Source organism: Sphaerodactylus townsendi, linkage group LG15 (assembly GCF_021028975.2).
Source record: "Sphaerodactylus townsendi isolate TG3544 linkage group LG15, MPM_Stown_v2.3, whole genome shotgun sequence".
NCBI classification, from domain to species: domain Eukaryota; kingdom Metazoa; phylum Chordata; class Lepidosauria; order Squamata; family Sphaerodactylidae; genus Sphaerodactylus; species Sphaerodactylus townsendi.
Genome location: NC_059439.1, coordinates 16,583,662 through 16,599,432, shown reverse-complemented (window position 1 = coordinate 16,599,432; position 15,771 = coordinate 16,583,662). Strand labels below are relative to the sequence as shown.

The 15,771-nt window shown below is 46.5% G+C and overlaps 1 protein-coding gene across 2 annotated transcripts in view; it reads left to right on the top strand.

Annotated features, from left to right (window-relative positions):
- Positions 1 to 13,827, top strand: part of PPP1R9B (protein phosphatase 1 regulatory subunit 9B) — an 86,251-nt gene extending 72,424 nt beyond the window's left edge. The window contains exons 8-10 of one of the 2 annotated variants that reach the window (XR_007246207.1): positions 2,561 to 2,790; positions 5,368 to 6,211; positions 9,434 to 13,827. Coding sequence is in view for 1 of the 2 variants with exons in the window: in XM_048516324.1 (XP_048372281.1) it covers positions 2,561 to 2,790; positions 5,368 to 5,464; positions 9,434 to 9,487 (381 nt within the window). In the remaining variant the exon portion in view is untranslated. The remainder of the gene's footprint in view (positions 1 to 2,560; positions 2,791 to 5,367; positions 6,212 to 9,433) is intronic. The other variant, XM_048516324.1, reaches the window with a different exon arrangement.
- The last annotated feature ends 1,944 nt before the right edge of the window (positions 13,828 to 15,771 follow it).

Genomic DNA, 15,771 nt, shown 5'->3' with positions numbered 1-15,771 from the left:
AAAACTAGTACATATATTTTTCTAGTGCTGACACAAGGGAAGTGGATGTTCTATCGATTCTGTGTGTCCATATTTACAATGATATTGTCTCTCCCAGTAGGTGATGGGCGTAAATTCAGAGGCTTAATATGTAGTCAGATTTCCTGGATTGCTGGGTCACCAGCTGTCACCTATCTTGATCCCTTGTGATCTGACTGTTGGGAAAATTCTAGGTCCTAAAATGAAGGTCACTAGCACAGAAAGGCCCATTCCACACATACAGAATAATTCACTTTCAATCCACTTTCAGTGTACTTTGCAGCTGTGCAGAGTACCTAAATCCATTTTCAAACCATTGTGAAAGTGGATTGAAATTGCATTATTCTGCATGTGCAGAAGGGGTCACATCAGCTGTCAGAGCCAGTGTTGTATAGTGGTTAAGAGCAGGTGGATTCTAATCTGGAGAACCGGGGTTGATTCCCCACTCCTCCACCTGAGTGGCAGAGACTTATCTGGTGAACCAGATGTGTTTCCGCACACCTACATTCCTGCTGGGTGACCTTGGGCTAGTCACCGTTCTTTGGAACTCTCTCAGCCCCACCTACCTCAAAATGTTGTGGGGAGAGGAAGGGAAAGGAGCTTGTAAGCTACCTTGAGTCTCCTTATAGGAGAGAAAGGTGGGGTATAAATCCAAACTACTACTAGTAATCTTCTTCTTCCTCCTCCTCCTCCTCCTTCTGTTGTTTCTCGGCTGCCCAGAGAGACCATGGATCAGTGGCAGAGTGCACAGTTTGCATTCGGCTGAATACAGATTCAGTCCCCAGCATCAAACAAGAGTTCAGTAGGCAGCTTCAAGGTTAACAACATCTGTTCTAGCAGAAGCTTCCATGAGTCACTGCTCATTTCCTCAGATGTGTAGTTCAAGAATGATAGATGCCTGTATGAAGCTGAGGATCTGTGACTCACAGAATATTTTGTTGCAGTAAACTACACTAGTGTCTAAGGAAGGAGGTTCTGTTGGGTGCCCTAGTGCCCACCCGATACCTTTCCTGGTGCCCACCCAGCATTTCTAAGAAGTAATTAGAGCTACTTTCAGCTTATGCATAGCAAGGCTCCTGATTGGCCATTGGAAATTTGATTGGCTGTTTGACTGTGCTGACACATCGCAATAATCTCCACTGGGTGATAGAAGGTGAGCTGCGGTAGCCATTTTGTGGCTGGTTCTGCCTTCTGTGACCGCCGTTTTGCGGCTGCCATTTCATAGGATCAGAGAGTTGGAAGAGACCACAGTCCAAGCCCCTGGCATGCAGGAACACACAATCAAAGCACTGTTGACAGGCGGCCACCAAGCCTCTATTTGAAAACCTCCAAAGAAAGAGACTCCACCACACTTCAGCACGGTGTATTCCACTGTTGAACAGACCTTACCATCGGGAAGTTCTTCCTAATGTTTTGGTGGAATCTCTTTTCCTGCACCTTGAATCCATTACTCCTGGTCGTAGTCTCTGGAGCAGCAAAAAACAAGCTTGCTCCATCTTCAACATGGCATCCCTTCAGATATTTAAACGAGGCTACCATGTTTAACCTTCTCCAGACTAAACATACCCAGCTTCCTAAGCAACTTCTCATAGGGCTTGGAACCCAGACCTTTCACCACTTAGGTCGACCTCCTTTGGACCCATTCCGGCTGCCATTTTGTGACAACCATTTTGTGGCTGTGTCCGTTACACTGTTTTAAAAGTCCAAAGGTGTCCACAAGCACAAAAAGTTAATTTTTTTCCTGGAGATCCTCGCGATGTGTCTTCCCCCCCCCCTCCTCTTTCTTTAAAAAAAAAGAGATTCGAAGCTACCATGTCACTGTATGAGAATCACAGCCAATTCTCAAAGAAAGAGGATCACAGCAAAAAAAGAGAGACAAATTCATAAAATATAGATTATGGGTAAATGGAGCCTCCATGTGCAGAAGCAGTATATCTCTGAACACCAAGTGTAGGATCAGGGAATAATTTTGCTTCCTTCTTGTGAGGTGTTAAGAAGCAACAGATTGGCTGCTGTGGATAAGGGGGTGCTGGCCTGGAAAGAACTGAATCAGTGATAGACGAACTGAAACTTTCCAGTTCCCAGTGGAGTAAAATGCAGCAGAAGAACTTATGCAGCATAAGAAGAACTTATGAAAAGAAGTTATTCTTTAATAAAATTCTGAATATAAAAAGTCAGGCTACAAAGGTATACTTAACAAAAGAGGAAGACAAAAATAGTCATGTGTCAAAAAGCACCAGCACGTAGACAAGCTTACACAATAATGAAACAAGGAAAAGAGTAGCATTCAACAACACAGCATAAGGACAAGGAGGAAGATTTTTAAAAAGGAAGGAGGGAGGGAGGAGCATACAAAGCTACATCATAATATGCAGACAATGAAGGTGACCCTCTGTCAACCAATTAGCTGCTCACCTGCCCTGCACTGACATAAGCACACCAAACGGTGGCAACTACCTTGCTCCTGCAGTAACTTATACAAGAGATAGATGCCAAATATCGTAACAAACCAGGAGGCCTCTCCTTCTGTTCTGTGCCTCAGCTGCAGTCCATCGAACAAGAGAAATCCCGCTGGCGCCTCGAGAAAGCCCAGCTGGAGCAAAGCGTGGAAGAGAACAAGGAGCGCATGGAGAAGCTGGAGGGCTACTGGATGGAGGCCCAGAACCTGTGCCAGGCCGTGGACGAGCACTTGAAAGAGACCCAGGCTCAGTACCAGACCCTGGAGCGGAAGTACAGCAAAGCAAAGCGGCTGATCAAGGAGTACCAGCAGAAGTAAGCGTTCATTTTGTGTTCCCAAACCCCCGCCTGTTTCTCCCAAACATACATACATACATACATACATACATACATACATACATACATACATACATACATGCATGCATGCATGCATGCATACATTCATTCATTCATTCATTCATTCCATATTTTTATTATAATAGTAGTAGTATAAGTTTATTTTGTCTTGGCCGTAGGCCTCACAAATCTCCTCAGACGCACCATCATACAACCAGAATGTACACAAGACACCCCATCTATGCTAACCTACTAAAATAACTCAATTAATACCATAGATATCCTTTGCATAATGCGACACAACACCATCACGCCATCCCTAACCTGATTCTCCTTGCAGCATGAGCAAAAAGTGCCACTCGATTGGTAATGTCTGGATCACCGTCAGATAACAGATCAATTTCCCAGTGTTATCGGTGTCCCCTGCAATTGGAAGAGGTCCTTTAATGTATTGGGCCCTTGTGTTATCATAGAGGCAACACTCCAGAACATAGGGCAGAATGTCCTCGTCTGCGTCGCTACCACAGATACACCTCTATTTTATTATAGTTACATCCCACCCTTCCTGGCTAAAGCCAGGCTCAGGGTGGCTTGCATTCATTAAAATTAAAAAAAACATTGAAATCAATAAAATATAAATCATTCCCCCCCCAATCTCTAAAATACATAAGATGGCAAGCCAACAGTAGCCCTAGGACCCCAAGTCTAATAGTTTATTCCATCCCCCTGCCCGGTTTGATCCCATCCTATATTCTGGGGGAGGGGTGAAGAGGGAATGCACACATTTGGAAATTGGGAGCCCCCCCCCCCCTTGAGGCTCACCTGGTACATACCTTATCATCTTTAGAGAGCTGCAGCGATGTAGTGGTTAAGAGCAGGTGCACTCTAATCTGGAGGAACCGGGTTTGATTCCCCGCTCTGCCACTTGAGCTGTGGAAGCTTATCTGGGGGATTCAGATTAGCCTGTGCACTCCCACACACGCCAGCTGGGTGACCTTGGGCTGGTCACAGTTCTGAGCTCTCTCAGCCCTACCTACCTCACAGGGTGTTTGTTGTGAGGGGGAGAAGGGAAAGGAGATTGTCAGCCCCTTTGAGTCTTTTTACAGGCGAGAAAGGGGGAATATAAATCCAACTCTTCTTCTTTCACAGTGCTAAAACAAAATATTTCGGGTCACCCAAGCCAAAAACCAGCTATCTTATCTATTACCTACCTTATTTTCTACTCTGTTGATAGCTTATTTATATGGTCTTTGGTTTTAACTGATTTCTGGTTTTATACCTATATACCATTTTACAGCTGCAAGGTGAAGCATTGTTGAACATTTATTGTTCTATTGATTTTTTAAAAAATTGCATTGATTGTTTTTGTTGGGGTTTTTTAGCTGCCTAGAGCAGATGTCTATAGAGGAGGCATACAGATGTTCTAAACAAACAAACCAACAAACAAAAGATTGCAGGGCTTCAGACTTTTCCGCTCTGACATGGTAGTTTGTTCCCTTTTTTTTACTGGGGGTGCATTTTATTATTTCACTAATTCGAACTCGAGTGGAAGTTTTAAGGTCCTGACCTAGATAGTCCAGGACAGCCTCATCTGGTCAGCTCTCAGAAGCTAAACAGGATCAGCCCTGGCTGGTTTTTGGATTGGAAACCTCCAAAGAATATCGGGTCCCTTCCGCACGTGCAGAATAATGCACTTTCAATCCGGGTTCACAATAGTTTGCAGGTGGATTTTGCTATTCCGATTGAAAGTGCCTTATTCTGCACGTGCGGAAGGGGCCTCAGAGTCGTGAAGGAGAGTAGCTCCATAGTTGTCGCTATTATGGTGAGATGGGATTTTAAGTACTGGTCATTGTTCGCAAATAAAAAATGTACATAATATTTAGTTACATGAGATGCTCCCTTTGCATACAGCACAGATTATGTTTATCTTTGATCTGTGTTTTTAGAGTATTCTTTGTACACATAGGCCCCTTCTGCACACGCAAAATAATGTGTTTTCAAACCACTTTCACAACTGTTTGCAAGTGGATTTTGCCATTCTGCACAGCTTCAAAGAGCACTGAAAGCAGTTTGAAAGTGCATTATTCTGCACGTGCGGAATGAGCCGTACAGTTATGCTAATGGTACTGTGGAATTGATGTACATTTGTTTTGTTGTACTGGTCGTTGACTGTAAATAAATAAATAGATGATGATGATGATGATGATGATGATGATGATGATGATGATGATGATGATGATGATGATGATGATGATGATGATGATGAAGGAGAAGTAGAGTAGCGATGACAGACCATTTCTGTTATAGTCTCTTGCCTTGAAAACCCTACTGGGTCAGCCGCGACTTGGCAGCATTTTACACACAGACAAAAGGAAGACCATTCCTCCAACATATGAGAGATTCTTTCACCCCTGTCTGGGTAGACCAGGCTGTGCTCACGACTGTTCTAAAGCATCACGTGACCCTGCCTGCCCATTCCTGGGGCCTTGTTCCTTTGCGCTGGAGATTTCCTGCCGTTCTGACCAGCTCTTGCCCTTCCCCCCCCCCTTCTCCCAGGGAGATCGAATTCCTCAAGAAAGAGACAGCTCAACGGCGCATCCAAGAGGAGTCAGAGCTGACCCACAAGGAGGAAGTCGACAAACTGCAAGAGAAGGTGGGCATCAAGGACGGCGCTGGGGGCTTGCCTTGAACCCCGAGCAGCAGAGGAAAGGAAGGGAAGAAGGGAAGGAAGAAAGGAAGGAGAGGGCTTTGCCGTGACTGGAGAGGCCTTGAATTGAGCTCAGGGACGCGATGGGACTCATTCTTTCCATTTCCTGGCACGTGGGGAGGGGACGCACACGGGCGCGCTGATCTTGTTGAACTCGTTTAGAGATGGGCATTCATGGTCGAAGCTGGCAAGATCCTGAGTCAAGTGCCAGATCACTAGTTCAACTGGAGATCCTGCAGCTGAAGTGGGGCGGGGGGGTGGGGGAGGGGAAGAGGGAAGAAAGATTTGGACCCTTTGACATCCTGTATAGAGAACTGAATCCCATGCCTGTGTCAAAATTGGATCCTTCAACTGAACACTGAGAACTTAGCTAGATCTTGCTGAATTCAGTGGATCCTTGTACATTGGACCCACACGGTACCTTTCCCCAGACCCTGTGGTAATGAGAAACATACCAGATCCTCACGCTTTTACACGCCAGATCCCATCACGCTCTCTTCGGGTTCTGCGGTTGATTCACTGGGTTGAAGGATGTTTTGCTTCCAGACTGGACACGTGCATAGTGGATCCTCTCGGGATCCTGCATTGGACACTTGGTCTCATTTGATCCCGCAACAGATCTCATGGTTAAATGCTAACCATCCCCTTGCTGAGCTTTAGCGGGTCCTTCTCACCTCCTGGATCCTGTGTCAGGTTGTTACCATGAGTCTGATGTGTTAAATGTGTGTGTTGTGTGTATGTATGCATCCGAGTTTTTGTGCTGGGGATATCTGAAATGAGAGCTACATAGACTGGAAAGTCCCATTACTAGACGAATATCCTTTTCAGCAGCGCCCCCTGCAGGGTACTCCTAACTCAACCATGAGCAAACACTAGCTTTCCTTCTCATTGGACATTTTCCACCGATCCCCCCACACACACACACATACACTGCCTCCCTGGAGCTGAGCATGCAAGCATCTATCTCTGTTTGTGTGCACGTGTAACCCCTGCCGGTGCAATGGTAAAATGCCGGTTGCTTGAGGAAAGAGCGAGAATCACTGGCAGGGGTCTCTAAAGTCACTCGCAAACACCATTCTGGGTTTGCGCCAGGCTGCTTCAGGCAGGCTTGTTATTGCTGCTTGTGAAAAGCTCACTGTGACACAGAGGCCCCTTCCACACATGCAGAATAATGCCCTTTCAATCCACTTTCAATGCACTTTACAGCTGGATTTTACTGTGCGGAATAGCAAAACCCACTGGCGAACCATTGTGCAAGTGGATTGAACGTGGATTTATTCTGCATGTGTGGAAGGGGCAAGAGAGGGCACTATTATGTATTGCACTATTATGTATTGCATTGTCAACTTTGCAATTGCTGCAGCCGGAGGGAGCAAATTCCCCGATGACTAGGTACATCCCAGTCTGAGCTGCATAAAGCTGCATTCCAGGAACTGCACAGAATGCTTGTGCCCAGGTGAATCTGCACCTGCCGTAGAATGAGAGAAGCTCAGAGGTGGAAAGATCATCTGCAAGAAGGTGTGATAGCTTGACATGACTGACAAAGAGCAGGCAGATCGCTTGATATGACTGACAAAGAGCATTATGCTCCACGAGGAAAGCTGTAGCATGCCCCCTTGCCCCCAATGCCACGCGTGCTTTCCAGAGCAGAACTGAAGAGCTTTCACCGTCATCTTTGAGAACCAACCCAAGTTGACCTTCCCTCTGGTGAAATCTGAACGCTCTTGGGAATGGTTCAGCTGCCTGGTTCTGGCTGCAATCCTAAGACCCCTTTCCTGGAAGTAAGCCCCAGTGAATTTAATGGGATTTACTTCTGAGTTGACCTGCTAAGGCTTGGTCTCTCGATCCCCTTGCTGAAAGTCAGTCGAGGCAGGAGGCTTGTGGCTTTGGCCAGCCTTGGTGATTTCCTCACTGGCGATTAATCCTGGGATAGACACCCAAAATATCCAGGTTCCCTTGAGATCTCCTCACAGCCGAACCGCAGAACACAGATCGGTCCCATTTCTGGCGCTTCCCCCCCCCCCCCCCTTATCACGGGATTTTCCTGGACCTGCTTGTATATGCACCTTTTGGGGGGAAAAACACTCCAATGGGAGCTAATAGGAGATGGGGGCTACACATTGGAGGGGCCATAACCTTGGCCTCCATGAACAAAACTTCACCAAACCTGGGTAGTATCATCAGCAGAGTCTATTACTGATACCACCCAGGTTTTGTAAAGTTTGGTCCAGGAGATCCAAAGCTATGGACTCCCAAAGGGGGTGCCCCATCCCCCATTTTTTCCAATGGGAGCTAGTAGGAGATGGCGGCTACATATTTGAGGGGCCATAACTTTGGACCCCATGAACCAAACTTCACCAAACCTGGGTGGTATCATTAGGAGGGTCTCCTAAAGATACTCTGAATTTTTGGTGCTTCTAGCTTAACAATTACACCCCTGACAACAAGCACCTCCCCCCGAAGGGGCAGGGTTAGATGTCTTCACTAGAAACATGCTGCAGTGAGGATGTTGGAACCTGGATGGAAAGTTGCCTGTTCTTTTGAAACTTGGTTGTTATCTAGATTACATTTTCAGTGGGAATTCTGCCCTTGTTTTCTTAGCAACTGCATCAGAGATCTGCTTTCCATTTCCAGCCATCAGTTCTGTCCTGCTGATTTCCTGGCCTGCTCTTCAGGCTTGTGGCCATCATTTCCTTCTTTCGCATCAGCAAGCTGGGCCCAACTGAGAAGAAGAAGAAGAGTTTGGATCCTGTTGGGGTTCAGAAACAGAGGCCCCTTCCGCACACACAGAATAATGCGTTTTCAATCCAGTTGCACAACGGTTTGCGAGCGGATTTTGCTATTCCGCACAGCTACAAAGAGCATTGGAAGCGGACGGAAAGTGCATTATTCTGCATGTGCAGAAGGGGCCAGAGGTTGGCATACTTTCTGATAGTACTAAGTTAGAAAAACCAGCTGTGTGGGCCCGGCAGACAACCCATGTGAAAACCAGTGGATTATCATTTTAAGACCCCCTGCAGCCCTGTAGCTGTGCGCTGAGCACAGTGTTTTGCAAGCGTGGTAATGTGCACATAGCCTTTTGTTGCTTTGGGTGGAGGCCACAGACAGCCCACAGATTTCAAGCGGTAGCCATGCACTGTTAGGTATTGCACAGTCATTTTGAATGATCAGTGCAATGCAGCTGGATTTTCCTTTGAGGATGAGACAGCTTACGAGGTTAATGGTTCTTATAGTGCAACATCAAATTATGTATGGATGAAGTCTAGCACACGCACTCACAGAGAGAGAGAGAGCGAGAGAGAGATTTAGCAACTCTGCCATTATTCTGAAGATGGTTACACTGACAAGTGATTCGAGAATCTTGATTTTACGAGCTCCTTCCCAGCCTCTGATTGACACGCTGAACGCGTGAACTAATCAAGTGAGTTTTCAGTCGTTCCGTTCCAGAATAATTCAATCATTTGTGAATTTGGATCCCGGCAGTGGGATCGATCACGCAAAGCTAATGGCTAGATAAAAGTCCGTTTGGATTTGATTTATGCACTGTGTTCTGGGGGGGGGGGGGGGCGGGGAACTGTCGTGGTGCGCAAAGCAGAGGCTTCTGGGTATCTTTGCTTCACAGGACATGGCAGTGACTTGAAATGGACAGCAAACGGAACCATTCAGAACTAGCATGGAAAAGCTTAGTCGTGCAAAGACACCTTGCGCTCCCCTCAATTCCCTCCCTACCCTGCTATTTTCCCTCGCAAAGCCTTTCCCCCTCGTAGCCGCCACTACAACTCAGCATCGCCATTTAGGTTACAGAGCCAGCCCCGTGCCTCCTTCCTGCGACCTCTCCTTCCCCGCCTTCCCCTCTTGTCAACTCACTTCCTGGAGCCATCCTTTTTTACCCCCTTTCTGTTGTGTGTTTTTCAGATCTCTGAACTGGAGGCGAAGCTGCAGACTTTGAAAAATTCCAACCCGACTTAAAAACAAACAAACAAAAAAAAAGAGCAGAGAAAACATATAAACAAACCAGAGCAATTAATTCTTCTTCTTCTTACTACTACTACTACTATTATTATTTGCAAGGGGCACCAAGTAGACATTTGTCCCTTTTGTGCCCGCTGTCTATTCTTACCCCGTCCTTCGCCTGATGTCCTGTTTCCCCCCCTCCAGGGAAGCCAGACTCAACACAGCCCGAGGATAGCCGGTCACCTTACTTTTGTGGGGAGGGTGCAGGAGAGCGAGGCCGTGAAAGGGCGAGTGGGTAGCCTTCAACTGGGGAGGGGGGCTGCCGAGGCACAACCCGGTCACCTCTCGAAGGGGGCGAATTGTTGTTCAGTTTCCATGTCCAGTGTGCGTCTTGTGTCAACTGGATCGAAGGACCGCAGAGGGCGGGGAGGCGGCGATCCTGTCTGTCCAGCCATTCTTTGTCTCCCGTTCCATCTGCCTGGTGAAAAACCTACACTGTAAGATCAGGACTGAGACCTGTTGCCGTCCCTCTAGCCCCCCCCCCCCCCCTTCTGCACATTGTCTTCTCGGCCCTCTGGTAGCACTGGTGGGAAGCCGCACAGCTCCAGGACTCTGCCAGTGAGAAGGGAGGCCAGCTCTTTCCGTTTTGTTTCCTGGATCTTAAATCTTTTGGGGGAAGGGGCGGGGGGGACAGGGGCGGGGCAGTTGTTTGGGCTTTGGGGTTGGACGATCTTGCCTTTAATTTTCCATCCTTTTGGACAATATGGAATCCATTATTCTCTATGTTTCGTGCAATGGTGGGAAAAAAATGTCTGTGTATTTTTTATTTTATTTTATTTACGGAGGGGGTCAGGAGTAGATTTTCGCTGGCTGCCGTCTTGGGGGACTGTGAATAGGTTTGGACCTGGACCCCCTACTAGCGACCGAGTGGACTTTGGCACTGGGAAGAGAACCCTTTTTTTGGCCTTGTTTTGTTTTCTCCATGTTGCATTTTCATTCATGTCATTTGAGATGATTTTCTGAGTGCTAAAATCCAAGGGACTTATGAACTGGATGCTCCTGGGAGAACTGAGCCTTCAGACTGAAGATCCCAAGACTAGCCACCAACTGAGACTTTTGGACCACCACAGAACAGAGCAGAGAAGAACCTCTCCATTCCTTGGGAGGAGTGAAGAACCGCCTCTGCCTACATTCGCGAGCCAGTTCCTACTCTCACGACTCTGCAATTGATTGAAGGAGACTTGCAAAGCTTCTCCACAGTCTGCGCACACACCGTAGGCCAGCGACGCCACTGTCATCACTGGGGTGTTTTGAGGAGGGGGCTTTTCCCAAGCGGGCAACAGCCAAATGAACAGGCCAGATCCTCAGCCACAAAGTGGGTGATGAATCTTGGGTCATTCAACCGTGTAAAAGCTGACACCCAACATTCCTTCTTTCTGGCGCTCTGCCTTCATCCCACAAGGAAGCAGGAGGGTGTGATATCAGCCGTCCCTTGCATTACATCACACAAACACACATTCTAGGGACGGGTCCGTTTTGTTTTGGACCAGGAGGCTGCAACTGGCCGGCTAGTCCCTCATTAAAGCAAAGCAGCGATCTCAGAGTTTTCTGTTCAGATTCACACTTTTTGACCTCAGAGTCTTTCTTTTTTTTCCAGAAGAGCAGCTGAGAGTATTGGTGTCCAAAGCGCCGTGGCCTTTTAGTGACTACCTGGGTTGTTGTAAAATGAGCTTTTGCAGGCGATAGGGGCTGAAAGCCAGTCAGAAACACTGCCACTGGTTTCTAACGTGCCACCATGTTTTTAGTCACGGCGTTCTCCAGTCAACCCCGCACCTGTTTAAGCAGACGGCAAAATATTATGACTGAAATTCCCCGTGCCTCGCAACATTAGACATCATTGGTTATCCTGGGCAAAATTATCCTGGGCCAAGTGACAATATGATACACACACAGCACAGAGACTTGGGGGGGGGGGGGGCGGGGAAGCGAACGCTGAGTGGCGCTTCACAAAATGGCAGCAATAACACTTGGAAGCTGCTTTCCCCCCGTGGGCCTGAGGTGTCGAGGAAGGTGAGGTAGAAATTGAATAAATACATAAAAATGGCTGGCATGAGGGGTGCCCACAACAGTTCAAGGGGTCACCAAGAATGTGCAGTGCCTGTTGTGGGAATTCCACATGACTCTGGCCAACAATCGCCCCCTTTGTAGGGTTCATGTTTGAATCAGCCCTCAGAGAGTCAGTGAACAAGCTTACCCGCTACTTGAAACGTGGCCAAGTAAACCCCCAAGCTGAAATGCATTGGAGTTCTTTCTTTCCTTACTTATTGTTCCTACCAGTTTCTATCGCTGCCTTCCTGGGAAATATTTTACCTCAGGACTCATTCGAGGGCACAGGGTTTCAGCGACCCCCTGGTTTTGGAATTAGCATGGGTAGCCACGACAGAACTGATTTAAGAGAATCTTTCTCCAGACTCAAGAGTGTTGATATTTAACAATCTCTATCAGCTGCTCTCTCACAGATTAAAAGCAAAATGAAACTGGATGCTATAAAAATGGGTGCAAATCCATCCAAGATTCCTCCCCCCACCCACCCAGGGGGAACCACCTGCTGCTTCATTCACATTCCCTTTAACAGTATTCGCAAAGCGTCTCCCTCACAGAGTCTGAAATGTACCTTGTGAAGTGATTGTTGGAAAAGTCACTTTTTATCTCTCAAAAACAGCCAAAAGGATGCTTTTTTTAAAAAAACTGTAAATTATTTTTCCCCCCTAACAGTATTGTGTCGGGAAAGGATGGTTCTGGCGAGTTTTGTCTCTAAACTGGAAAATGTGGAAAGTTCTCTTTCTCTCCCACAAGCTTTTCATGTCAAGGGCGTATCTCTGACTTCCACTCGAGAGGTGTGCCCCTGTTTTACCGTTTACTTCTTGTGGGGTGTACTGTCCAGAGGCATGGAGAAGAAACCTTCCTTTGAAATCTCACCTTTTTCTGCTACGATTCCAACAGTAACTGGATGTGAGTTTCAGGGCCCACGACATGGAGATGTTTTGTGGTCACTGGCTGGGTCAGTTTTGGATGGCGGGCTAACACTTTGGCCCTGATCTCCGTTCACAATCCAGACAGGTCCAGATCCCATAATGAGAAAACGGAGCTCCTCCGGAAGAGAAAATCTGCCATGTTTCCTTAATATGTATCATAACTGCCAGGTATGCTTGTCTGTTTATCCCCGCCCTGTGGAATTTTCATTTCCTCATTGAGGAACTTGGATTTCAGATGTACAGAAACCATCGCGTTTGTTTGTTTTTTTGTTCTGTTTTCTCCTTATCCAGTTTGGCTGCTTTATAACAGGGGGAAACTGTTATCCATACCCCCTGAATGTCAATGAGACGCGGGTGCCCTGCTCGAAGCAACTTCATGAGGGGTAGATCGCCTTTGTGTACATTCTGGCCAGTTTTCTTGCAGATTAATCCAGGGGAGGTGGGGGAGGGACGACGAAATGGGGAGAATATTTCCCTGGGCATGCTTGTATGAGTGGACCGAGGATTAAGTGTTGTGATTGCTCCACAGGAAACCTGGCTGTGGCAGTTTACTCTGGATTAAACAATCCAAAATTAAAAGGTGAGATGTTGTGTCAAAGACGACTGTTTATTCTGTGGTTTGGGTCTGTGGAGAAGGATTACTTTCGCACCCCCTTGACATGGCCTTGGCCAAATTGCGTGCCGTTCAGAAGACCAGGTCTATTTGAAGCACTGCCCGCTTAGGGAATTTGAATTTTGTCCTTTGGTATTCACGGGGGTTGCAAAATGCTGAGCCCATGATTCAAAGACGAGGCTTTATGTCACTCTCTGCCATGTGGGCAACATGCGGTTGGCGTCTCCTTCAGAACATGTGGAGCTTCTGGATCATTCGTGGCTACAGAGGCAGGTTAAACTGTGGCCTACTGTCTGGGAGGTAGTGGGAATGCAGTTTCCCCTCGAGGGACTCAGGAATCGTCTTGAGGACAAATAAGGTACTCTTCTCCCCTCCCCGTAATCCAGGGTTGAGTGGATAAAAAAAAATATTTTCACCCAGGAAGTTGGCATAAGAGGTGTGCAGTGAACTGTAAAACAGTAAATGGATGCAAGTGGGAAGGGAAAAAAATATATGATGGGTCGAGATGTAATGTTCTGGAAAATGAATAAAAATCATCTTAAATTTTAATTTAATCTCCTTTACACAGGTATAAATGTGTATGTATATAATATATATATATGTATGTATGTATGTACGTATTGTTCATGGTTTTGTATGCCTGTTGTCCTTTCATCCGGTCACACTAGATAAACAGCAGGTCTTTGTTTCCACCCTGTCTCCGGTTTCTTTTTCAAACATTGAGTACATGTTCTTTTGAAGGGCCCGGGGATTTTCAACGCCAGGTCATGTCCCATGAGCATTGTTTGTCAAGGTAACTTTCTCAGTAGGGCAGGTAGAGAATTTCCCTTTGACCAAATGGATGAGATGGAGTGTAAAAATCCTCTTGAACTGGACGGCGCTACATAAGTTTTTTTAAAAAATTAAAGCATCGCTGAGTGACCACCAATGGAAATCGGAGAATGAGATGCATTTACTTGATCTTCCGCAACTGAAATGTACAGCCTTGTGATTGGTTGATTGTGTATCACAGGCTGAAAGTCATCATTGACTTTACTTGACTGAGCATTTGTCTTTCCATGGTCGAATCCCCACTTGAAATTTGCACGCAGATCCAAACGTGTTCGTTGTGAAACTGTGTCCTCTTCATCGGAGTTTCTTCCTCCCCACTGCAGTGATCATACAGCAGACACACCCGGTTGCAGAACTCTTAGCAATCCCCACTACCAGGCGAGCTCACTTCACTGGTCTCCCCTGATTGGCTGGCGTGCCTTGATGGGGCAGGACCTTTTCCCACTGTGGAAACGTACATTGTAGGGGCGTGATCAAAAAAATCAGCGTGTAAAAGTTTAACGTTTAACTGTGCAAACAGTTAATTGTTACTTGTGTAAACCATTAACGAATCAAAGTTACACATTTGACTGTTTAACATTCGTGTCCCCTTCTGCTAGCCGACTGCAAAAGTGGAAATGAAACCAAGAAAAGGCTGCATGCACATCACAGCGCTGATTGGTTGCCCGAATTCCGCATCACACTGCAGGGCGGGAAATGAGTCACGGTTTCAACCCTCATCCCTCCCCTCGGATCAGCTCTGAACCATGTCAATGGGGTCTATGCCACTTGCAACCAGGTCCTGCTGGAACGCGGATTAATAGGGAGAACGAGCGCCAGAAATGGAATCTGCCACACAAGCAATGGGGAGGTCGTCCCTCAAACCTGGTTAGTTTGTGTTCTGAAACCTGGCTAAGACGGTAGTGGGGATTTGACCCATGTGACACAGGTACCCATGAGAGGATCAAGGCAGATTAAAAGTGCACAAATGAAAAGAAAGACTTATTCAACAATGCCGGTTTCAATATGGGGTGGCGCTGCTTACAGCCACACGTGCGGCGGAGAGAATTCAATCATTTCCCCCAAATAGTCTTAACATTTCAAAGTTTGCATTGCCCTTCCACTGTTTGCATATGGTTGAAGTCCTTCCCATCTCATTGAAGGAGTTGGGAATGCTTGTTTGGAGTATGGGAGAGGGGACCTTAAAGATTAGCTTGTGCACTCCAACACATGCCAGTTGGGTGACCTTAGGCTAGTCACAGTTCTTCGGAGTTGTCTCAGCCCCACCCACCTCACAAGATGGGGGAAGGGAAAAGAAGATTGTAAGCCCCTTTGAGTCTACTTACAGGAGAGAAAAGGGGAATATAAATCCAAACTCTTCTTTTTCTCTTCTATTCAACCATCAAAGTACATATATGCAATTGTTCTTAATAATGTCTTAAGTAGGTGTCACAACCAAAAACTAATATTCCAAAAACTAATAAGGGGCCTGGACCATTTCTGGAGAGGGGATACACAGTCTTTTGAATTTGTACTTTAAAACTGCATCTTCTGGTGGAAGGTATTATTGTCACACTAAGGCGTAAGAATGCTATTATTATAAAGATTTACCTGAATAATGAAGTAGATGTTCTGTATGTGATATCTTAAAGGTTTGAACAGATTTGTACACAAGGCTTCTTCTGCACATGCAGAATAATGCACTTTCAATCCACTTTGAAGCTGGATTTTACTGTGTGGAATAGCAAAATCCACTTGCAAACAATTGTGAAAGTGGATTGAAAGTGCATTAGTCTGCATGTGCGGAAGGGACCTAAAAACATGTTTTTCTGTGCCTCTGA